The sequence below is a fragment of the Hypanus sabinus genome, chromosome 1 (assembly GCF_030144855.1).
Source record: "Hypanus sabinus isolate sHypSab1 chromosome 1, sHypSab1.hap1, whole genome shotgun sequence".
Classification (NCBI taxonomy): domain Eukaryota; kingdom Metazoa; phylum Chordata; class Chondrichthyes; order Myliobatiformes; family Dasyatidae; genus Hypanus; species Hypanus sabinus.
The window spans coordinates 108,059,578-108,085,399 of record NC_082706.1 but is presented as its reverse complement, the minus strand read 5'-3'; the positions used below and the strand labels follow the sequence as shown (position 1 = coordinate 108,085,399).

Sequence of the window (25,822 nt, the reverse complement as noted above, 5' to 3'; positions counted from 1 at the left end):
TATGCCTCCCCATCTCGCTGGGAAAATGGAGACACCATTTTCTCCCTCATTAGAGAGTGAGAGAACCTGCGGTCTGTCAAATGCTGGATGTAACGCAAAGTCTTTGGGGTAATTGCAAATCTGTGTCTTTGCTATTGCTTTGGTCATGCTTGACTGCTTGGTGATGGCGCCGATGATTGTTTTTTTTTTGCCGGTGAGGGGAGGGGGAGGATTGTTGCTCGCTACCACTTCTGCGTAGGAGGGGGGAGCTGGGCTGGACTTTGGGGTTCTTACGTTTATCTGTCATTCATTCTTTGGGGCAATCTCTGTTTTCATGGATGTTTGTGAAGAAAAAGCATTTCAGTATGTATATTGTATACGTTTCTCTGACATTAAATTGAACCTTTGAAGATTTAGAGGATGCAAGCATTAAAGCATTTTCTGCACTAGGTATTATTCACGTAGTGTACGCGAAATGAATTCCTCCATTGATAACTGTCAGAACTAATACACTGTTTTATGGTATTGTAATAGTATTGGTAGTGTTCTAATTTGTTCTATATTTCATTTAAATACATAGTTTTTTTACTCAGTTAAACAGTAATGTCTTCCTTATACCTTTTTAACTATTTCCATGAAATTTTGACTAATTGGAGCAGCTGCTTATTTGGGCCAAAATGTACTGGTCTCAATGTGTCCCAATTAACCAGAATCCACAGTATTTACTAAATATCGTATCCTTGTATTTGTAGCAGCATTATTGACTTGGTTACCCTGTAATTCCTCTCTGACCCTTGTGGTTTTTAATGAGTCTGCTATTCTTTCATGTCACAGGGTGAAACCAACAGAATTATTGCATCCCATTCAATGAATAAGAGCTCTTCCAGATCTCACTGCATCTTTACAATATATGTTGAGGTAAGCTGAGATGCTATCTCTTTGCCCTGCAGCCTTTGTTAATTTCCCAACATGCATTGATTCATATTACCTAAAAGCCAAATAAACAAATTTATTTAAATTCTTCAAATGAGACAACCGGATAAATGCACAATCTGGTGTGATGTGAAGTAGAATGAATTCCAACAGGTTTCTATTTAACATTAGTAATAATAATTCACCAATTCCCAAGCGAGAGAAACAATTGAAAGCATTATTAGCCAATCTGAAGAACATGTAAATGTCTCGTAACTAAACCCAACAGTCTTCATCAATAAACTTTCTTCTATCACAGAATCAAAAACGGGATGTTCACCGATATCACAGGAAGTTAAATTCAACCTGCAGCTCCTCAAAATATAGAATAGACCATACCTGCAACATAATACATACAGATGGAAAAGCTACATTAAATATCCAAGCCATACGTGTCAGGCAATGACTGCCTCTAACAAAAAAGGATCTAATCATATTCCCTTAACACTAAGTGATATTACCTTCACTCAATCCTCCAAGAAGAACATCCCAGGATAAACGTTGAGAGATTAACTTTATCTGTAACATATACTTTAAATATACAGTACTATGAAATGCGTGGTTTGCATCAAAACAAATCAGCAGGAATTGTGCTGAGCAGCCTCTGAGTGTTGCAATGCTTGTGGCATGCCCAAAACTTACTAACCCTAATGGTATGCCTTTTGATTGTGAGAGGAAACAGGAGTACCTGGATGAAACTCACATGGTCACAGAGAAAACGTACATACTCCTTACAGATAGCAGTGGGAATCGAACCCTTAAGAAAGTGTTTTGTGCTGACTGCTATGCTACCATGTGTGATGAAGTGTTCAACATAACTACAGCAAACCAGTAGTTAGGGATCCAGCAGAGCTTCACAATGAATTTGTCATATCAGACATTCACCAGTCATCTAGCACAGCATGGCTACATCATTTACCAAGTGCAAAATACACTGCAGTTTTCCGCCTTAGCTATAACATCTTCCAAGCCTGTATGGTTAAGAATACAGGGGAAACAAATACTTGGGAACACCTCCATTTTCCATCCAGATTGGAAAGCATCCAACTCTATCACCACCTTCATATTCAGCTGTTCTAAAATCTAAAGCTCCCTGCCCTTTAAAACTGAGGGTACCTTCACCAGCAGTTTAAAAAGACGTAACTTCTTTATTTATTACTCTTCCTTAATTTCCTCTAGCAATAAATAAAGAAAATGCTGTGATTGGGATGTCATGTGCCTTGAGTCTCACCAATCCTTCTGGGTTGAGAACACCAGTCGAACCAGGTGGTCATCAATTGTTGAAAGGGAAATTGTAAGGGGAAGGTGTTCATAAATCTTACAAAAAGTCGTCAGAATTTATTTCATTTATCTCAGCAAAATGACCCTTAGGATGAAGAAGGATAACATTTTCAATCTTCTTCTGCTTTTATTCAAAAACAGGATGAGCTGATTGAATTAAATAAATTCAATTGTAACTATTCCTATTCCTCTATGTGTTGATCAGATTTTGGAACAAAGTAACATGGATATGTATCTAGTCTTATCAGGGGTTTTCTCAATCTGCCTTTGAGAACGTTGAAAAGGCATATACACGGAAAACTTGAATATTTTGTTCATATAGGGAATATTATATATGGTACTGGTTTATAGTGCCTCAGAAGTAAATACTGAGCAACATTCACTTAGGTTGTGAGATACATATCCTCTTCAAGTTATAACAAGGTTCCATTCCTGTCAGAAATGCCCAAAAATGTAAGTAAAAAGGAAAGGATGACATTTAACTCAACCATTCAGATATTGCGATGAACCATGTTCCCACTTGATAGAAGATTCCAACAGCCCCACGGCACCAAGAAAATTTATCTGCTGGTCTCCCAAGTGCTCTTTGGTGTGTAAGTAAATCGGGTATTCTATGGAGGACCTATATGTACTGATTGTTACTAGCAACTGAGCAAATCAGGAAAGCTGATGAACAAATAATAAATCCCTCATCTATTCAAACACTTAACTCTTGTCTTCCAGTTATTGGCTATTTCCACAAATTAACTTTTTAGCAAAACCTCTTAATTATACCTTAATTTTCTTGGTTTGCAGACCCGATGGAAGGAAGCTTCAGAAGTCAAGTACTTGACCTCAAAACTCAACATGGTGGATCTTGCAGGTTCTGAACGTTTAGGAAAGACAGGAGTGAGTGACCATCAAATGCATCATTCTGATATTTACTCAGCTGGTAAATCTCCAGGGCAAACATTTGTAGTCAAGCTACCCAAAAGAGAACTTGTGTACTTTAATGAGCGTATTTTTAAATAGTGGTATCTTCAGATGAGATAGAACCACTTAGAGTGTTAACAGTCCATTGCCTGAAAGGATCAATAGCACACCCTTTATCCAATGTTAGACCATCTTTCCTGCCATAGCTTTAAGCAAATTCATTATTCTCTAGTACATTTTAGTGTTTCTTTATAACATAGGTAAATTCGGTAATGATTTTGCACATAAGGTAACACAAAAAGCAATGAAATAAATGACCATCTCATCTGTTTTTCGAAGTTTTGGTCCAGAGATAAATGAAAATCAACAATGATAATAAGAAGTTGTCCATCTTCTCCTTATCCATCCCATGTCTTTGATGCAAAGACTACAGATACCTGCTCTGGAAGATCAACTTGCACCTTGAAGTTAAAAGCAGGAAAACTCTGAATGAAATAAGGCAAACATGAAATCCAAGTTGTAAAATGTTTGATTTCCCTGCCACTAATACATTGGAAACAAAACACAAATAACAATATAACCATTATATCATATTCTTTTAATCTGCACTACTTCTTTTTTGTTATTTCAGTCTGAAGGACAAGTGATGCGAGAAGCTATGTACATCAATAAGTCACTCTCCTTCCTTGAGCAGGCCATTATTGCTCTTACTGATTCCAAGAGAGAACACATTCCATTTAGACAGAGCAAACTCACACATGTACTGAAGGATTCCATAGGTAAGCATGTAGAAGAAGCAGAGAATGTACAGAAGCATTAGAAATTAATTGAATGAAATAAGATCAACACAAAAAAAATGCTGAAGGAACTCAGCAAATCCAGCAGCATCTATGCAGAGAAATAAACAGTCAGTATTTTGGCTGAAACCCTTCATCAGGACTAAAAAGAAAGAGGGCAGAAGTCACAATAAAACTTGCGGGGAGGGGGAAAGGTCCTTGAACTAGTGGGTGATAGGTGAATCCAACTGAGAGGGAAAAGATAGATAAGTCGGGGTGGGGGTGGTTGGGAGAAATGAGAATGATGTGTGATACTGGGAGGTGATAGGTGGAAGAGGCAAAGGGCTAAAAAAGATGGAAACTGATAGGAGAGGTAGTGGACCATGGAATAAAGGGAATGAGGTGGGGAAGGTGTGGGTGATGTGTGGGGGAGGGGCAATAGGGCCAGAGGGATAATGGAAAACAGAGGGGCAGGATTACAGAGAGGAGAGATTACTGGAAACTAGGGAAATCAATTTCAATGCTTTCAAGTTGGAGTTTACCAAAATGGAATATGAGTTATCCTCTAATCTGCATCTAGCCTCAACTTGGCAGTAGATGAGATGAGTATTAGTATATTTCTATATTTAGACTAGTGGTCCAGAGACCTGGACTAGAAATCCAGTAAAGATATCTCAGACATATTATGGAAATCCTAAATTTAAAGTTTGTGTGTTTTTTTTTAAAATTGGAAATAAAAACCTATTCATATTGCAGTTTAACCTCAACCACTTACTAATGTTACAGTATTTAGGGAAGGAAAGTTGTTATTCTTGTCTTGCACGACCTTTATGACTCCTGCCCAATATGGACATGGATGAATTTTAACAGAAGTGAACTAGCAAGCACTCAATCATACAGTCTTCAACTTCTTAGCAAGGATGAACAGGTTTTTATTATTAGCCTTCTCGTCCCACCTAGGTATTGAGAATTAAAATAAAGCTTTAATTCACTGTACCTCTGCCATTGTAGTGGTACCAGGAGAACATGCCAAAGAGACATAATGTGAGTGTCCTACCTATGAAAGGATTTCCTCCATGATTCTTTCCAATGTTTTTTCAATTGTTCTCCACTAAATAATGGTCTTTTTCATTCTTACTATGTTCTCACCAGCTTCCCCAGATTCTACCACTCATCTATACACCAGGAGCAATTTACAGTTGCCAGGATACCTGCCAACCTGTATGTGGGAGGAAGCCCAAGTGATAACAGTAAATATGTGCAAAGTTAAGGGTTGAACCCAAACTTCTAGTTCTACGAAGCAGCAGCTCTACCAGCTGCACCACTGTACAGTACTGCCCCTAAGTGGTTGATTAGTCTACACTGTACCACATGACCCTTTGCACCTAATCTGCTACTTAATTTCCCAACAACATGTCACTGAACAAGCAAAGGCCCTCAGTTTCCAGGACATGTTCTTTTTATATATTTATATCATCCATTTTCAGATACGTTTCCCTCATGAGTGGAAGTAATACAACAATTAACGTACAGCTTTCAATTTTTAGTCTGAACCTGCAGTATTATTAACAGTCACTCGTCAATATTCTAGGTGGAACGTGCAACACAATCTTGGTAGCAAATATCTATGGAGAGGCTGCTCAAATTGAAGAAACGGTAAGGACCTTATGAGAAAACGTAGATTTGTCATTGTTCCTTTGACTATGTTTTTCTTAAAGTCATTATCAAAATGGGAGATCCATCATCTAGCGGCCTTCTGTTTTTATGCCTTAGTGATATGATAAAAAGCCCTCAGGCTTCTGAATCACTGCAATCCCATGTACAATGGTGCTTCCACATTGCTGTAAGGTGGGAAATTCTAAGATTCTGACCTGGAAATAAAGAAGTAACAACACACTAAGTTACTCTATCCATCTGAGCACTGTAGATTTTGAAGATATTGCCATGCAAGCATTGACCAATTGCCACAGATTAAATAGTTCACAATGTAACTAAATGTGGAACCTATGTTTGTTTAAGATGGACAAATTGTCATTGAAACAGTCTACCTTTCCTAGATATGTGTGAGAAGAGCATGCATCAATGTGGAAGGATGACGGTCAATTAAAAATAATTAACAGCAAAGAAAGTTGTCAAAAGCACACAAATGAATCACATAAGAGGTGGATGAAGTGCAAAATTCCTATGCTATCCACACCCCATCTGTTCCATCAAACATCTGCCATCCATCCTGCAGCAGACTGTTGTTCCCATTCTGACTTTATCAGACATACCAGAACCTGGTGAACTGAAGTGGAAGTGAGTCAAGTCCAACCTCAAAGGAGGGGAGGGAGAGAGAGAGAGAAGGTCAATGTATCTGTATAGCGAAATAAGTGATAGATGTCACAGAAAATGTCATAGCATAGTGGGGGAGAACAGCAATTACTCTTGGTTAAAAACCTTTATTATATTGTTTGATAATAAGAGATTGTCTTTCCTGGTCCATCTGATCCGAGACTATTGATGTACAACATTACTTAATTATCTTTTACTGGAGTCCAATAACTATCTGCAGTACTTCTACAGTGTACAAAAATGTTTTGCAGCTATGCAGAGCAGCATGAGTTTTCTGCTTTTCTAAACCAAGGTGTTGAGATTGAATATAATGCCTTTCTTCCAATCCAACACAGTAAGAAATCAAGGATAGTTCATACAGCCTGGTGCTTCTATCAAACCATATTTCCACGAGAAGTTCTTCTAACTTTGTTTATTTCAAATGATCAATTTGATATTATTTGTGTCTATAAGCCAACATGTATGTATTGCTTGGCTTTGATCCATTGTGTTTTTCTGTCCACCTGCATGTTTATAAATTTGAGTCTTTTAAATATTTTTAAACACCCTGTTCACTGAGCAAAGTTGGGTTCATCTCCAGATAGCTAACAGTTCTTATTGTTACAAAATAAAAACTCTAAATGTCAGATGAGAATAGTCCAGGTCTGACAGTGGCGGTCTCAGACAGTCTGCCTGAGATCTCCATCTGGATCATGCAATAAATATGGCCACTGGGTAAAAAGAACCTATTGATGATTTCTTTACAGGAAAATTCATTCAACAAGATCCCAAAATACTTTTGAAAGTGGAGAGAGAGAGAGAGACAATTAGAAAACTAATTATTCATTTGTGACTCTTCATTCAGAGTTTATAAAGAATCTGGGAATAAATAAAAACTGATGCTCTTGATGTGACTATGAATCAGTCACAATTCTCTTAAAGTCAGAGTCAAGTAAATTTATTTTCAAAGTACTTATGAAATCCTGTTTGTTTCCTTGGCTGCATAAGTCTAGGAAATACAGACTCCAATCCTGCCAGACCCATGAGATTGAGACCACACTCCCACCCCAAACCCCAGGATTTGCTATCCTGTTACAACTCAGTGCCAAGAAATAACAGTTAGCACACTGCATATGCTTAAAGGAATTATATTTATGAATCTTAACTAAATGGTTAGGAAGGAAAAGGAAGAAAAAGGGCCCATTATAATTAAACAGTCAGATGTGCACAGGTTGGAGCTCAACTCCTCCAAAAGTGATATTCACCGATCCTCAGTCGACTGAGACACCTTGCTCCATCGAATCACGGTTCCCCCACCGGGTCAAATCTTACGACCAGTTCTCTCCAGCGTCTTCTCTTTTCACCTCCACCAAACAAAGGACCCAGCTCACATTCCAAAGCACCTGTTATCACTAACCATAACCCAAACACTGCTTCTACAGAAAGACCATTACGTTAACAGTGACCTTTCCCGGGGTGTTACCCGTATATGTTTCCACATATTACCTTGAGATTAATTGGCATTTACAGGAAAATAAATATATCAGAATATGTGAAAAACTATACACAAAGACTGCCAACCAATGTGCAAAAGAAGATAAATTGTGGAAATAGAATAATTACTGAGAACATGAAAGTAGGCCCTTGAAAGTGAGTCATTACACCGCACCCTCAGTTCAGAGTTTTGGTGAGTGAAGTTATCTATGCTGGTTCAGGAGCCTGATGGTTCTGGGGTAATGAATGTTCCTGAACCTGGGTGTTGGGACCTAAGCTCCTTTATTTGTGGGTACCTCGGGCTGCTCAAGAAAAATGTTGATATCTGTAAATGCTCCAGCAAGTTGATTAGCATGTTTTCAGTACCTGGCCTGGTATGCTGTCAGGGCCAGATGCTTTCCAACAATTCAGCTTCCTAAGGGTGCTCTCAGGTTGGCCTCAGAGACTGAAATCACAGTCATTGGGGGTTGTGGGGATTTGTGAGGGGACCCTCATGTTCTGTTGGTCAGAGTGAGCATAAAAGGTATTGAGCTCATATGGGAGTGAAATTTTGTTGTCATTTACGTTGCTTGGTTTGGCTTTGTGGGTGATAGCATTCAAGCCCTACCACAGCTCTGTTATCCAAGTTTAGTCTAGAAAAGAAACTTTCCTCACACAACTAGTGTGGCCTCTAATCCAATATTATCACAAACAATTCTTGATTTCTTCTGTGGTAACCATACAGCCTGTTCATTTGCCTCAAACTACTGTAAGCAGTTGAAAGAGGCTTAGCATCACCTTCTCTGGGACCGGGACTGAAAATCAGTTCTGTCAATAATGCATATATCCCAAGAATGGCAAATCATTTTCACTTTTGATACATTTCCCATTCAGTGCAAATGGCACCAAATGGCACACAAATTGATTTAACTCCAAAGAAACTCCTCATGTAGTTCTTATGTAAATGCACTGCCTAGTTTAAAAGTAAGACATAAATTTGGAAGGTGTCACTTTCCAACTCTGGTCTGGGTTGTGGCAGGATGATAGAAAGTGTATTAATATGGAGAAAGCCTAAGAGGAAAGCATTTGTTTTTAATCGTTATTTCAAATCTAGAACTTTAGTAAATATGGAGATCTGCTGGATACAGTACTACTTTTGACTTTGGAGCACAAGTGATCCACTAACTCTTGAACATACATTGAACTCACACATTAATAATGATGACTACAGAAAGCTTTTAAAAGGTATAAACCAAAATAAACATCTTCCTAATTGGAGGCTGATAGTGTCATTCTTTTGATTCAGCTCTCTACACTCCGGTTTGCATCAAGAATGAAACGTATACCAGCTGAACCAGTTGCTAATGTACATAGTGACCCTATGGTGAGTGTACAAATTATTGATTTTATTTCATAATTCTTTCTAACACATATAAGCATTCAGACATCACAAATACAGAATATTAGTATAATATTTCTGTAATCTCACTCCTAAAGAGAATATTTCTCTTTCTTCATTAAAAAATTGCTGGAAACATTTAGCAAATCAGGCAGCATCTGTAGAGGTAAGCAAGACACATTTCAAATTTATGTCCTTGTTCAGAAACAATAAGTTAGATTTTAATTTCTGTTTTTGAATTTTGGATTTTGGAGCTCTCATAAAATAGTACAGCACAGGAACAGGCCACTCAGCCCACAATGTTCTGCTAAAACCGCTAAAAGCAAATCAAAATCACTAATCCCTCCTATCTACACCATTCCAAATATCCCTCCATCTTCCTTACACCCATGTGCCTATCCAAACATATCTTAAAAGCCCCTAATGTATTTGCCTCTACCACCAAACCAGGTTGTGCATTCCAGACATCCAGGCATCTCATTGAATATAAAAACAAAACTTATTGCAACCATGGCAATCAAGTCTGATCCAAGCCCAAGGACATGATTTCTTTGACAGCCGACCCAATTCAAACCCAACATGGTGCAACATTATGACACATATAGTAAATCTTTTGCCTCACAACTGCAGTGACCCAAGTTCAGTCATGACCTCTAGTGCCATATCTATAGAGTGGCACATTCTTTCCACGATCCCGTGAGTTTCCTCAGCGTGCTCTGGTTTCATCCATTCAAAGGCATACAGGTTGGTTGGCTAGTTGGCCACAGTAAAAATTTCCCTAATGAGCAGGTTAGTGGAAGAATCTGGTTGGTAAGTTGATGGAAAAGATCCTAAGAGTCAGGATTTATGAACATTTGGAGAGGCATAATGTGATTAGGGATAGTCAGCATGGCTATGTCAAAGGCAGGTCATGCCTTACGAGCCCAATTGAATTTTTTGAGGATGTGACTAAACACGTTGATGAAGGTAGAGTAGTAGATGTAGTGTATATGGATTTCAGCAAGGCATTTGATAAGGTACCCCATGCAAGACTTATTGAGAAAGTAAGGAGACATGGGATCCAAGGGGACATTGCTTTGTGGATCCAGAACTGGCTTGCCCACAGAAGGCAAAGAGTGGTTGCAGACGGGTTATATTCAGCATGGAGGTTGGTGACCAGTGGTGTGCCTCAGAGATCCATTCTGGGACCCCTTCTCTTTGTGATTTTTATAAATGACCTGGGTGAGGAAGTGGAGGGATGGGTTAGAAAATTTGCTGATGACACCAAGGTTGTGGATAGTGTGGAGGGCCATCAGAGGTTACAGCAGAACATCGATAGGATGCTAAACTGGACTGAGAAGTGGCAGATGGAGTTCAATACAGATAAGTGTGAAGTGGTTCATTTTAGTAGGTCAAATATGATGGCAGAATATTAGTGGTAAGACTTTTGGCAGTGCGGAGGACCAGAGGGATCTTGGGGTCCGAGTTCATAGGAAACTCAAAGCTGCTGTGCAGGTTGACTGTGTGGTTAAGAAGGCATACGGTGCATTGGCCTTCATCAACTGTGGGATTGAGTTCAAGAGCCGAGAGGTAATGTTACAGCTATATAAGACCCTGGTCAGACCACACTTGGGAGTACTGTGCTCAGTTCTGGTCACTTCACTACAGGAAGGCTGCGGAAACTATAGAAAGGATGCAGAGGAGATTTACATGGATGTTGCCTGGATTGGAGAGTATGCCTTATGAGAATATGTTGAGTGAACTTGGCCTTTTCTGTTTATTTTTGAAAAACAGTCTCTATTGTTAGCTAGGGAATTTCTTCTTTTACCCACACAAGTAGCAGATGGATAAATGTGCCTAATGTTCATTTGTGATATTAATTGAAGGAAAAGCATAAGTTATGATCTAGGAATAGTTATCCGCTGTTTTTCAAGTAGTCTTATTGGAACTTTAGTCTACTATCATGACCCAAGAATCAAAGGACCTTGTTTTATTATCTACACAAAGTACAGAACCTCTTATTATAATGCATTTCTTAGAATGTGTAATGAAATCCCTGGTATGGAAGTTAGATTCCTGGTGCATCAATAGATGGTGGAAGGCTATTTTTTATAGGCTATTGTACATGTACATACCTTTGTCTTTCAAGGTAGGTTATTTTGTCATAATATTTCAATTAAGTCCCTCAGTGTATTTGTGAGACAGAATGTGAGTGCTTTCCAAATTGGCTCCTTGAATGATCTTCCTGTATTTCTCCTGGTTCTCCTTGTAAGCCCCTTTTTCCCTAAAATCTGCGGATTATGCTGTTTGTTTCTCTCTTCTAACTAACTCCTTCTCTCATATTATCTTTTGATTCACCTCCTACATCATGGTCCTCAAAACCACTCTTCTGTTCTTCAGTTCTCCAACCCCTCTTCAACTTTTATTAAACTTTTTCTCACCTTGATCTGACCCCCTTCTGCTGCAAGAACCTAACTTTTTCAACTATAGTTTTCTTAACTTTTCTGCACATAATTTCTGTTACTCTCCCTATCTATGATATCCTTAAGCTTTACTCACAATCTGCCACACTTATTTTCTATTCATGTTCCAAATCCATCTTCTGCTCCATGGTATTCTGACCCTCTCCTATAGTTTGACTTCTCTCTAGCCCAGTTTATCCAACCTTTGCCAATCTGCCAACCTCTCTTGCTTTCTGCCTGCAATATTCTACCGCAAGCCTCCTTTGCTGCATCCAATCTATCAATTTCCCCATTCCATTCATGTTCTTACAATCCCTCCCCCTCATTCTGTCCTATAAAATGCCAATAATCCCAACCCTTACACACTCCCCTACTATCTCCAAACTTCTAAAACCATTTTTTATTCCATAATATGTTCACATAACTTTTGCCCCTTGATCTTCTGACTACCCCCTATCCCTCACAATCTTGAATGTGCAGTATTCAGGACCAACTTCCACCTTTCTTCCTTGTAAGTACCTCAGTTTCTTGTACAGCAACTCTTCTGTTTTTTTTTCTCTCTCGTAATTACTTACAGGGGCATACACTGACCTCTGTAAATATAGGGACTTTTTGAATGGCACTTCATGTTGAATATTACACATTTGACATCACAGGCATGTATTTTTAATGTGCTAATACACTGCAGCAAAGAGTATAGTACAAGTTACTGCTGCTCTATCCCTAGCTGTACCAATGCACCACTGAATTTCTTGCCTGGTTTGTCTGACTGGCTGTTGGGTTGGAAACAGAGTGAAAAAACACTTTGTCTCAGCACTAAATTTAGCAAGACTTCCACATGCTAAATTTTTAGCTATTCTCCACATTCACCCTTGCCTTCAACATTTCTATCCATAAATATCCAGTCCCTTGTGAAAAATGAATATGACACAAAAAAGCAACCATCGATAAGTGATAAAGAGAGAGCTAATGATCTTTAGAAAATTAATATCCCATCCTTATTTAAGTTATGTTTCTTTATCCCAGAAACTAATTCAGAAACTTCAGTATGACATCCAGGTACTTCAGGATGAGCTGGCTATGTATAATATACTGGTGAGATATTACATCCTTCAAATATTTGCATCATTTTTGATAGCACAAATATTAGCTAAGAAACTGAAAGTATGATTGATTTTGAACATGTTTGGAAGTATGATTTTTCAAGTTAATAATACCTGACTGTAGAGTGCTTTCTATCTCAAACAAGAGAAAATCTGCAGATGCTGGAAATCCAAATAACACACACAAAATGCTGGAGGAACTCAGCAGGCCAGGCAGCATCTATGGAAAAGAGCACAGTCGATGCTTTGAGCCAAGACCTTCGATAGTACGGTCTGAAACCTCGACTGTACTCTTTCCATAGATGCTGCTTGGCCTGCTGAGTTCCTCCAGAATTTGTATATAGTGCTTTCTATCTGTTTATTATGCTGTTCATAGCAACACAGACATTTACAACTATGTGATATCATTTCACATCAATATTTTTATGTTTGGATATTCAGTATTGATATTTCCATTTACTGCTCGAACACTTAAAATCCCTTTGAATAACTAGATGTGTACTTCTGAAATATTTTATTTTATTTAGAGATGCCGTTCTGGCCCATGTAGCTACTGAGTGATTTTCAAACTTCCTCAAGAAATTGTCTTGATTTTGTATGACATACTCAATCAATGCTCTCTGGATATTCTATTTTTCCAGCAATTATTGTAGATTTTACTTTGGAGAAGAATTTTCTTTGGATGCCCAGTTATACATTTTTGTAATATACCTCATTATAAAATAATGTACCTTTGTAAAGCTGTCTGGATATCTATAGATAATATTCCTGCAGTTCTCTGTAGATATTGAGTAATATGTTCCAGAAACTTTCTCTGAATAGCAATGGATATACTCTAGAAATTAGCTTGAATATCAGCGGCTTCCTCATTGTTTTTATCTCTGGATGTCAAATTATACAGGTATATTGTGTGTACTCTGTTTGGGAAACTATGATACAGATATTCTTACAAATTATTAAGCAATATATTCTTGGAATTTACTGTATCTCCAAATTTTGAATGATCTATTCTCACAATTAGCTCTGGCTACAGAAAATTGCCAAACCCTAACATTTTTTCTAGTTATTAAATGAAGTATTCCTGTAATTCCTCAGTTGTCAAGTGATATATTCTTCTTTCCTAAATAGGCTAACCGTCGACAAGTCAGCTACGAAACTTTAACTGCAAATCAGATTCAAGACATCAAAACTCAAGTCTGTAGGTACTTAGATGGAACAATAGAAGAAATTAATGTGAGTGACTGAAAACCTTTAAAAAAAATTTACCTAGGAAATATGGCAGTACTGTTGAGGAGTCACACCTTTCACAGTAATGGTCACAGATATGGTTACAACAAGCAATGATTCCCCTTCACAAGCTCTGTTACAGATGTAATGCTTGCTTTCTGTAGCTAATTTACCCACTTTAATGAAATACATTGAACTTTGTGTATTACCGTTGCTTAAGGATAGGAGTCTTGTCTGTAAGTCAGACAATTGTGAATACAAGATTTGGGCTAACAATCAGGTATCATCAAAGATGTTGTCTTATTGATGGGATATTAGATTGATATATTGGAAAGCAGAACAACAAAGGCTATTATCCTTACCTGAGCAGTATGTAAATTGAAATCAAATCGATGAGATCAAAGAGTTGAATATGTGGCTCAGTGAGTAGCTTGAATGAATGGGTTTCATTATGGTAATGGCATCAGCACTGGAGAAAGATAAATTTTTTCCTGTTAGAACATTGCCCTGGTGAATTGAATAACAAGGGTTATTTAAAGCAAAGAGGAACTAGGAAAAATAGACCAGCCCTGGCTATCCTGAGAAGTGTAGGATGGAAAACACAGCAGTTCTGTATATGCTAGAAATCTTTGTGGCACATACAAAATACTGGAGGAACTCAGCAAGTCAGGAAGGAATAAGCAGTTAATGTTTTGGGTATTAGGTCAAAGGAAAAGGTATCTAATATTGCCAGTAAAACAATAAGCCTGTGGATTGGGAACATTTCAGGATTCAATGAAGGAGGGTCGAAAATATTAATAAGAAAAGGAAAAGTTGAATAGAAAGGTAATCAGTGAAAAACAAATTCCAAAATCTTCAGTAGACTTGTAAAATGTAAGCAAAAGTTTATATGGACCCCTAACTTACTAAGGCATAAAAAAGTTACATCAGGGAAAAAGAAAGTGGCAGAGAAGTCAAAGAAGCATTTTGTGTCTACTTTTAGCAGTTCTTCTGTGTAGTCTTCTTCAGAGGAGATGGTAAAGGCCAACAGGATTAGAGTCAATGACGACTTGAAAATATCAGCCTGAGTTGAGAAAATAATAGTATTGCTGAAATTAATAAGACTGAAAGCTGATGAATTCCTAGGATCCCATGATTGCCATCCCATGGTTCTGAAAGGAATGCCTATAGTTGCCAATTTCCAGAACTCCATTGATTCTACATTTGTTTCCATAGATGGGGGAGGGGTGGTGGTGTGAGAGTTAGTTGGCAAGGATAAGTTCACTAAGAAAACTGAGAAATATAGACCAATTTGCTTGACATCAATGATAGAGAAAATGCTGGATTCATTTATTAAGGTAGTATTAACAGGGCATTGGAAAACGTGGTAGCATAGCGGATAGCACAACACATTACAACAACCAAGTGTAAGTTTGGGAATCGTTTCCTACCTGTCTGTAAGGAGTTTGTACATTCTGTCTGTGATCACATGGGTTTTCTCCCAAAGACGTTTACTTAGGGCTAGTGAGTTGTGAGCATGCTATGTTGGCGCAGAAACATGACAACATTTGCGAACTACTCAGCACAATCCTTGCTGATTTGATTTGACACAAACAACACATTTCACTATATTTCAATGTGTGTGTCATAAATAAAGCTAATATTTAAAAAATAATATTTATTGAAAATAATGATAGAATTGGGCAGAGTAAGCATACACTTTGATAAAGGAAAACATGTTTGATAAATCTGCTCGAGTTTAGGGAGTTTTAATGAATAGCATAGATAAGAGGTAATTTACTCTTTCAGTACCTTGTCAAATTGTATATTCAATGTATACAATATCCACTGACCTATTCTGATATGAGGCTTATAACAAAATGGATATGGAATTCAAAAATTCCATTCAAAGCACTCAACTTTCTCACTCATTATCCATTTGCATCCTCACACCTGTGTTCTCAGTACGCAAACTGTTGTCTTCTCTTATTATTTTAATTCTGCCCCTGCATGACAGGATATAAAATGGTCTTCATCTGAGTACTGATATGTCCATCATTCAACAGTATCTTAACCATGACAGTAATAACTTGCTTGTATTTCTGTTCTGTCATAATATTTGTACATGAGCATAGGAAAATGAAGGCTAAATCTTTGTAGTTATATCAATCCAATTGTCTAATTTTTATTGTTCAGTTGAATCACATAAATTTTCACCATTTTTTCCTTGTTGCTCATTCTTGGTTGTGAGGGTTTCAACTCACCTTTTGAGTTGATTATTAATACGAGAGGTGATTGATAAGTTCATGGCCTAAGGTAGAAGGAGTCAATTTTAGAAAACCTAGCACATTTATTTTTCAACATAGTCCCCTCCTACATTTACACACTTAGTTGTGGAGCATACGGATCTAGGACCTCCAGAAAGTGTCCACAGCAGGGGTGATTGATAAGTTTGTGGCCTAAAGTATAAGGAGATGAGTTATACAGCTTTCCTTACATGCACATGCAGTTCAACTCCTTGAGTGATTATGCAGAAAGTTTGAAGTTAATAACTCATCAGTTAATAACACATCAGGGGTGATTGATACATTTGTGTCCTAGAGTGGAAGGAGATGAGCTACTAACTTCAAACTTTCTGCATAATCACTCAAAGAGTTGACCTGCATGTGCATGTAACGAGAGCTGTATAACTCATCTCCTTCTACCTTAGGCCATGAACTTATCAATTACCCATCTGTGGACACTTTCTGGAGGTCCTGGACATCCAAAGTACATCTTCAGCATGTCATTCAGTTCATCAGTAATATCTAGTCATTTTAAAATTTTTGTTTGCTCCTGAAGTGTGGCAACACTTACAGGTTGCCCCTACCACATCCTTGGATTTGTTGGTTGTGAATACAAACAATGCATTTCACTGCATGTTTCGATGCCCATGTGATAAATAAATCTAAGTCTGAAACTGAATCTGTACAATTTTTGTGTTTTATTGATTTGTCATCTTACACGTGTCATTTGTAATGTTTGAAGGACTATCTATATTTTTCTTAAAACCGCCCCTTAAACATTTTTAAAGGTTCATACAGATTACAGAGGTTTGATAATGAAAGGAAATAAATGTCATTGCACTTGCAGTGCATTTGGAATGCACATGTTTTTTGTGGTTGCTCAGTGGAAGAACATTATTTTAACACTTCGTTGATCTTTTGAATCCTGGTTGATCTGTAGCACTGATGTTATGTATGTATAGCAACACTATACATCATCCCCTCCCATCCCAAGAACTTAACTGACCAGGGATATAAACCCCTTTACATTTCATTCCACCTCATGCAGCACATCCAAATTTGGAAAACTGTCTACCAAAAATAGTATTTATGCCTGTCTTTAACTGGGAGATCCTAGATATGTGTCTGGCAGTAATCTGGAAATGACTTAGCCACAAAAAAACTAAGGGCATTTCTTAATTTCATCATCATGGTTAATGTGAGAACAGGTCTTCCTGGAGGTTGTTAAAGTCTGCTATAATCTGGCAAGTACATCTCAAGCTGTTAGGAATATTGCTGTTTTGAGTTACCAAGAAAGCTAAGCATGGGTGGTATTTTACATATTAAACTCACTTGATATGGATGTGTTACTCCTGTCCACCTAAACTGGTGTGAATTAAGCCGGTCACCTTTGAGGACAATAATGCATCTCATCAGCTTATTCTTTAATCCATATGTAGTTGAAAACAAGATGACATGTACTGCCAGAACTTATGATCTAGTATTTTCAATTTCAAAACTAATATTGAGTCATCTTGTAACATAACGAAAAACTGGGTAGTAAACTGCTCTTAAAAACTGCTGAGAGTATTGACCATTAATGCTGAAGCTGAGAAGGAGCCACAATTTTCCAATAAGAATCTGACTATATAGGTAAGGACATATAATGGATCCATGAAAGCCGTTCTGAAAATCTGAATTTAGTTTATTTAAGAAAAATATCTGTCACAGAGATTGAAGTTATAACCTTAAAGAGATAGTGAAATAATTGTTTATGTTGATTATGCTAACATTGACATTACAATTCTTTCTCTAAAACAAAAGATTACAAATGTCAGGCAACTCCGTGAGTCCTTTGCACAATTCAAGATTATTTTGCAGTAAGTATTGATGTACACTCTTATCTTAAATAATTACATGCTCATTAAGTTGTGATGATTCCCTGCATATAAAACATTCCTAGGGAAGCGGCAGTGGAAAAGTTCTCCATCCTACTCCATAAAATACATGCAGACAAGTTGCATTGTGGTTAGGTAACAGAACAAAGCTGTCTATGCCCTTGTTCCTAAATCAGTTACAGAGTGCTCAGATATATAACAAAGTTTCCTCCACACTACCTGAAAAAAATCACTTTCTCTGCAGATGCACCAAAGATACAATGTAGTCAAACTCCTTCTGCACTGACCCACCAAATGTATTCATTTTTGTGTCCATTCTAATCTATCCCAACCCCCAACTTCCTCACCCCTTCCTCCCAGACCTCAGCTTTACTGCTGTCTACATCCCTGTTGATTTTTATTGTTAATTCTTCTGCTTTTGCCTGTTTCTACCTCTTCTGATACCTCTAACTGCATCTATAACAGTTTTTCTCTTCATCCACTTGAATGTTTCCCTGCAAGTACTGTAGGTTCTCTGCATCTACTGTGGATTCTCTCCCTGCATCCATTGTGTGCTCTCTCTCTCTCCATCCAACCCAATCTCTATGCGTCCACCGTGAGCTATCTACATCAATAGTCAGTTTTCTCTGGAACTACTGCGATCTTTTTTTGCACCTACTGCATCTCTCAGAATGCTCTATTGAATCTCACTCTGTCACTGCCCATGCTTCTAACTCTTACATACCTGACAACTGCTACATCTACTTTTGCTCATCCTGTTGCAACCACCTCTGTCTGACATCCCTGCTTATTTTCTATTATCCCTATTCCTAGCCCCTCTGTTCATGTGTCTTGTCTGGACCTCTTCTCTTGGTCAACTGGAAATGAAAGGTGGCTTTGAATATGCCTAGTCAAAACCTTCCTCTGCAACAAGCTAAACTCCTCTTTTTACTCGAGCCCTGTGTCAGTGGCAAGGTTCAGATAAGGAAAAGATAGCAAAAGAAGCTGCATGAATAAATATTAGACTGTGAGCCTTTTCCATAATTCAGTTCATTTTCAAAAACAACCTTTCCCTTTATTACCCCAAGACAACAGGAACAGGACATTGAGGCTGCATTGCGGAGGAGGTACATCCTCATTGATAAAAATAGTAAATCTTCAGACCTTCCGGCTGATCCGGTGAGTGTCTGAAATCCTAAGAATAACTGTTCTTCAGAACTGGATTATTATGGGGACTTTGATACGTATGCACAATTATCTAGTGAGGGAGGGTGTATGTGGCACTTAAGAATAATTTAGAAAAAGAAAAAAAATGCATTATTTTATGGAAGGCTGGATCTTTGCTTGCGAAGATCAGGAGGGAACTCCATCACTGTAGGACTTTTCTTCCTGCCTGTACTACGTAGGTTTATAGTGACAATTGGTGTGTGCAAATTGATTAAGTTCTTTAGGTTGGGGTACATTCCACAATTGCACAGTGAATTGTGATGACTGCAGCGACTACTAGACTGTAGGTTAAGTATCAAAGATTTCCTTCTCCAAGACCAGGGTTTCTCAACTGGGGTTCCGCAGAACCCTAGGTTTCCACAAGAGATCATGATTAAAAAGAAAAACATTGTTTTTTGAACTTGGTGCAATGCTAGCTAGCGCTTGCAGTGGTAGGCAGTGACCCATTCACAATCCCTTTACGCGTTACCAACTGATTTGTGCAGCAAAAAACAAACACAAGTTTCACGTGCTAGGTCTACATTTGAGCCTGATCACGTCACTTAGTAATAAAATGTTTTTTCAAAGTCTTGTGTAAAGTTGTGTCTTGGGCTATATTTTTATTCATATTGTTTTGACTTACGGTTTTTGTGTAACTTTACTATTCAATATTGTCAATAAATTTTCACACTGTAAATAGCATCAATTAAGATCAACTTACAAGCATTATTTAAATTAAATCTACTGAGCCTACCTTTAGAAAAAAATAAATCCCATTTAGGTTATTTAACAGTTATTTAACAGAAATTTATTATGTTTGACTTATGAGTTTTTAAAATTTATGAAAGGGAAAGAAAGAGATTAATTTCAAGAAAGGTAACCTAAGCTTAACTGCCTGTTTTTTTCCAGAAAGGTTGGCTAAAAATACTAACATACAGTGAGCTGCAGATATAATACTGGGGTACACAGGGGTTCCCTGAGAACTGAAAATAATTTCAAGAGTTCCTCCAAGGCAAAAAGGTTGAGAAAGGCTGTCCTAGGCAGATTGCCTGGCAAGGCTAATGAGTCCCATTTATCAGGATTTGGAATCAGAGTTGTCCTTCTCCTAATCTGGCTGCCAAACAAGGCTATTGAGCCCAGCCTGCCTGCCCAGTTATACCGCTGGACACTCGATCATGCCATGACATAGCAAACTCAGTAAGAAAGGGATGCCACCTGAAGGTGTTGCTATAGGAACAGTACAGTAGTATAGAAGAGGCCATATGTGAGTGACCTCTTGCATGGTAAGCCAATCAGTGGTCCTATGGCGATCACTACACCTGGAAAGGAGAAGCAATTCCTTAAGTTAGCAGGACATCCAGCACAGGACTCACCCGTCCCCACATTATTTTATAGAACCAAAGCTTTTATAGATCTTCAGTTTAACTTTTCACTGAAAGTGAAACCTCTCCAATAGCAGAGCCCTTTAAAGATTTTAAAGACAATCCATCAAGAAGGATCTCCAGTCAATTATTTCTTAAATGGTGTTATTTGACGTCATAACATGACTGAGGTACTTTCCATATGGTCCGTATGACCAATGCACTTGTGCAACTTGCCAGCACTTGTGCCAGCAATTCATGTCGCATATGTCATTGCATTCACTGGATGGATTAATATCTTTAGTTGTGTTTACCCCTGTCTGGGAGGAGGGAAAACAATTAGGCTTTTAGTAATGGTGCTTAAAAGCTACCAATATGCTGAAAAGTAAATGGTTGAGGGATATGAGTGGGTGGGTGTTTGGTAGGGCACTATAGGTTAGAATCAGTTGTTTTGCCATCATGGTCTGCCAACAGCAAAAGCATGTTAAAGTCATCTGTCGATTCCAATGCTGTACTCTCCAAGGGGTCTTTTAAAGACTGACTGAAGATTCAGTGTTTGTGTCACTATTTACATGAACAATTTTGATTTTGGGTTTTGCAAATATAATTTGAACATTTGCAAACATAAACTGGGAGGTAGCTGATAAGGAGAGGAGCTACAATTTAATACAAGAAGGCGTGCAAAAATAGAAGAGCATGCAATATAGTTAAAAGCACATTTGAACTTCAGTACATTGCAAAGGGTATTGTTATACATTTATGAAAAGAAATGTGCCATATGTTTCTTAGTTGGCTCAGGAAATAATGGGACCTGAGAATACATATATAATTAAAAGCCACTTAAAGTAAAGGGTATTAGTAAATTTGTAAAAAAAAACCACAACAGATTCAGTCCAATCCGATTATATTTGAATAGTAGATAAGATCTATTAAATTTGTGTAGGTAGGATTGCCACCATCTGGGTCATGCTGCCTTCTTGCTGTTGTCATCAGGTGGAGAAGCCTGAGATGTACCACACCACCAGTTTCAAGAATAGCTACTTTCCTATAATCATCAGGTTCTTGAAATGACCTGAAACAAGACATTTCAGACCGCCTTTTATAATATAAATTGACTCTGATAGGAATTTTGTGCAAAAAAAACCTGTCTGGAAGTCTTTGTCTTGTGTAATTTACATATAAGTTATATTCTGTGAGTTGCCTTGATACCACAACAGGCAAGTTTTTCAGTGTAACTATACCTGACTGCATTTATGCACAGGGCATTAAACTTGACTTGAACCTTGTTCAACCACATCCACAGAGTGCTGCAAACATTTCTGATATTCATATTACAAGAAAAAAAAAACACTTGTAAAGAGACTTATAAAGTTTTACTGGGATGATAACAGAACTGAGAGGTTATTTCTACCATGAAATATTAACTAAGCTAGAACACTTTTCCCTAAAAAAAAATCCCATAGGGTAACTCTACTGCCCTTGCAGTGTGTCACGTACAAAGTTAGGCAGGGAATTAAACATCTTCTGAAAAAATTCACCCAAGCCAAAAGCTTTCCTCAAGATTTTCAATGAGAAAACTTTGTGAAACTGCTCAGTGTATAGAGATGGATGTCTTTCTCCAGCGTGTGCTTCAAGTTGAAATCTGAACGAACACATGCAGGAAATGATGTAAAAAAAAATCTTGCAAGCAGGAAGTGACCTTTGTACAAGACGAACTGCATACAAAACGAACAGCACCTAAAGAGGCAGAACATTCCCCGCCTGATATCCACAATGTCAAAGTTAACTACAGAAACTAGAAGTCAAATGATTATTTCATTACGTCTAGCAAAAGAATGGACAGTCTCACAGACTAGTCTTGAAAGAGTCTGACTGGACAGTTAAACTGTTTCCACTTCAAAAATGTCATCCCTAATGACGTATTTTCTCGTGGTAATGTCTGATGAGCAGACTGTTGACAGGGTTAACGAATAGGTGAGATACCTCTGAAGTGAGTTGTGTCCTCTTAATACGTCCTGCAGCTTGCTTTATCTCCTCAAAATAAAGAAAGGAACAGAGTTTACAAAGGTAACTTTGAATTGGAAGAGGTTCCTGCTTTCTGATGCACTGCATGTCCTCTGAATTCACCTGTGTTTGAACAAGAAGAATTCTAACCTTTGCCCAATTCAGTTGCTCTGCGCTTACAAATACACCAACCACTGCAGAGGCTGTCTTTGGCTACCCCTACAATCTTCACTTTCATATTGATACTACTCCCACAGGGTCTGAAATGCTTTGGGCGCCCATTCTCCAGGACATTAGTCTTAAATGCAATGACAGTGGGCTGATGAGCACCGTCAAGGCAGACTTCCCTCATTAGGACCCAACCCAGGTTCAGTCATTGAGCATAAGGTGCACCATGCCAAGCATTGTGCTGTTCACGTACCTTATGTGCACTGATGGTGCCTTTGTCAAGCAAAAGGAGAATCTCAGCAGAAGTGCTGAATGGGAGGATCTATCAGCTATGTCCTTAAGATGTTAACAACTGTGTGCCACTTCAGGAGTTGGGATTTCATCCCAGTTATTGTGAATATGGTCACAGTCAATTAGAGTTGGCAGGGTAAGCAGACCTCCCTTCCTATTGACTCCATGACAAATCCATCAGCTCTGCTTCCAGTAACTTCTGGTGTTCCAGAACATCTCTTTAGTGTGAAGAGAGGTAGTCACATCTGGATGCTCAGCTGGATCTCCACCATGCTCTGCTGTAGGAGAGCTAGAGCCAGTAGCCCAAGGTGCTGGCTCTGAATTTACAGCTGTATCTGGGTCTAATTCTACCAATGTAGGTTCTTGGCTCAGTTTCTGGAGACCATTGGTACTTGCTACACTGTATGTCCATCTGTGTTCTGCAATATATTGTCACAAACAAGAGAAAATCTGCAGATGTTGGAAATCCAAGCAACACACAGATAATGCTGGAGGAAATCAGTAGGCCAGGCAGCATCTGTGGAAAAAAGTACAGTCAATGTTTCAGGTCAAGACCTTTCAGCAGGAGGGTATTATTGTATTGTACTGTTACTGCTTGTCTAGTTCTCCTTGCTACCCTCCCCAGATTCTCCACCACTCTCCAGATGACTGTCTTGGAGTCCACATTTAGAGTGACTACACCAGGGTTTCTCTAGTCAGTCTCAGCATCTTACTCAAACTATTGTCCAATGGTGATTTATCACCACAGTTTGGTGCAGCTATTGAAGGCTGTGCAGTTGGTTCTGTGGTAGCTTCTATTGAAAAGTGGGCCACTGATGCACTTGGGGCACTGTTCAGTCCTTGTGTGCTCTTATCAAGTGGTGAACCCCCATGTGTTTCCAAGTTGGGTGACTTGGAGAACTTTTCAACTTGTACCTAAATAAGGGTTCATCTTTCTTTGAGTTTGAACTTGAAGCAAAGGATGCAAGTTCAGACTACCGGTCAAGATGGCTCCTGCGTACAATGCTCCTTCAGTCACCATTTTCTGGATAGATCATGAAACCATGTATTTCATTTCTTTTATGTCTTTTACATTTGTTTTTTCTCTTGCATGTGATTCTGGTACTGTTGAAGCCTGTGATTTGCTGTTTGGAGAGAATTCCGGGAGACAGAAGCAGTGTGCACAAACCTCATGGTGGGCAGACTGCAGGATGGTGCTTGAGCTGATGTTCGACCCCATTTTGCCGATTAAAGGGACAAGGGAGATTGAAACGTTGAGCCAAATGCGGAAGTTTATAGATTGCTTGGGTGCTTCAGCACTCTGCAGTCTCCAAGAGAATTCCAGGAAACAGAGGCAACGTACATGAACCTCATGGCAGAAGGACTGTGGGATGGGGCGCGACCCAATGTTGACTCCATTTCACTGATTAAAGGCTCTACTGGACATTAAGTGAAGCAATGAGGGAGATAGAAGCATTGAGCCGAGTCCGGAGGGTACCTACTTTTTGATCACTGCTACACAACTGGAGCAGGGAGAACCTGTTGCTGTGCCCAGAGAGTGTTGCCCAGGTTTTCTGTGCTTTGGATGTGCACTTGGATCATAGATTCTTTTAAAGTCTTATTGTTTTTTGCCCAGTCTTCCTGGTTTTTTTGCCTGTTCCAGTTTTGTTCTTTTTTTTGTGTGTGAGGAGGAATTTGGGGATTGATGGGCCTGTTCCTTTTTTGTTTTTGTTCTTTTGTGCGGGCTGAGGGTGCATTTGGGGGTTGATGACTGTGCTGCCTTTCTTTTCTTTCTTGGTTTCATGGCTACCCAGAGAAGAAGAATTTCAGAGTTGTATACTTTAATAATAAATGAACCTTTGAGTATTGGGTAAAAATTTGGTGTGAAGTATGGCAGAAAGCTGGTTCCTATCTTTGCCTGCTGGTTTGTTTTCATCCCATGTTGAACAACCACATCATATTAGAAGACTTGCACCAATGGATGGTTCTTCAGTCACCTTCCTAGAGAGATGACCATCACTGTCTAAGTCAGTTGCTGCTTCATACACCTTTGCCTCGGCTAAAGCAGCCACAACTTCACACTCCTCCTTGAGTGCACTCAATGTAGCTTCTACACGAACTTTTTCCATGTTTGTGTGTACATTCTCCATGTTCACATGAGCTTTTTCAATTAGCATTTCAGCTTCACGTTGAGCATACCTTGCCACCTCATCTCTGGCACGGGCTCACACTGCAACTAAGCATGGCTTTGTCTGAGTATCAAAAAGATGTGATTGACACGCCATATTCTGACCTGACTTCCAGGGCTCAGCAATCTAAGTTACTGGGATTGGCAGCTGATATTCAAACATATGGCATTCAGATGTGAGTTAAACACCTTCTCAAAAATCACCTGATCCAGAAGCTTTCTTCAGGGTTTTTAATGAGAAAACTTTGTGAAACTGCAGAAAGTTAAGTAAAACATGCATTAGATTCAATACAGAATCACTGCCCCCCACGAATATTCTAATATTATTGATTATTCTTATGATCATTGTTAAACAAGGTAACATACACATGCAACAAGAATATATGGCATTTTTATTTTATCAAGGTCTAACTTAGAGGCCACAAATATTAGATGATCACTAATGATCATGAACTTTAGACGCAAATGGTTCACGAAACTACTTCTTTCACTTCACTTACTGTGAGCTACATTTTGGTAGTGAGTTTTTGGGCCGATTGAATGATCTGGCGTTTTGCTGTCTCCGAGGGAGTTCAGCAAGGTTTTAAGAGAAGCCTGCTGCCTAGAAGCCAAAAAGCCTGGAGACAGGG

At 38.6% G+C, this 25,822-nt stretch overlaps 1 protein-coding gene across 4 annotated transcripts in view; it reads left to right on the top strand.

Moving 5' to 3' along the window:
• Window positions 1–25,822, top strand: part of kif9 (kinesin family member 9) — a 92,232-nt gene that overhangs the window by 36,672 nt on the left and 29,738 nt on the right. For 3 of the 4 annotated variants that reach the window (XM_059973985.1, XM_059973992.1, XM_059974004.1), the window contains exons 6-14: window positions 814–897; window positions 3,028–3,120; window positions 3,776–3,923; window positions 5,512–5,576; window positions 9,013–9,090; window positions 12,573–12,641; window positions 13,778–13,882; window positions 17,944–17,999; window positions 19,085–19,175. In XM_059973985.1, coding sequence (XP_059829968.1) covers window positions 814–897; window positions 3,028–3,120; window positions 3,776–3,923; window positions 5,512–5,576; window positions 9,013–9,090; window positions 12,573–12,641; window positions 13,778–13,882; window positions 17,944–17,999; window positions 19,085–19,175 — 789 coding nt within the window. The remainder of the gene's footprint in view (window positions 1–813; window positions 898–3,027; window positions 3,121–3,775; window positions 3,924–5,511; window positions 5,577–9,012; window positions 9,091–12,572; window positions 12,642–13,777; window positions 13,883–17,943; window positions 18,000–19,084; window positions 19,176–25,822) is intronic. The other variant, XM_059974001.1, reaches the window with a different exon arrangement.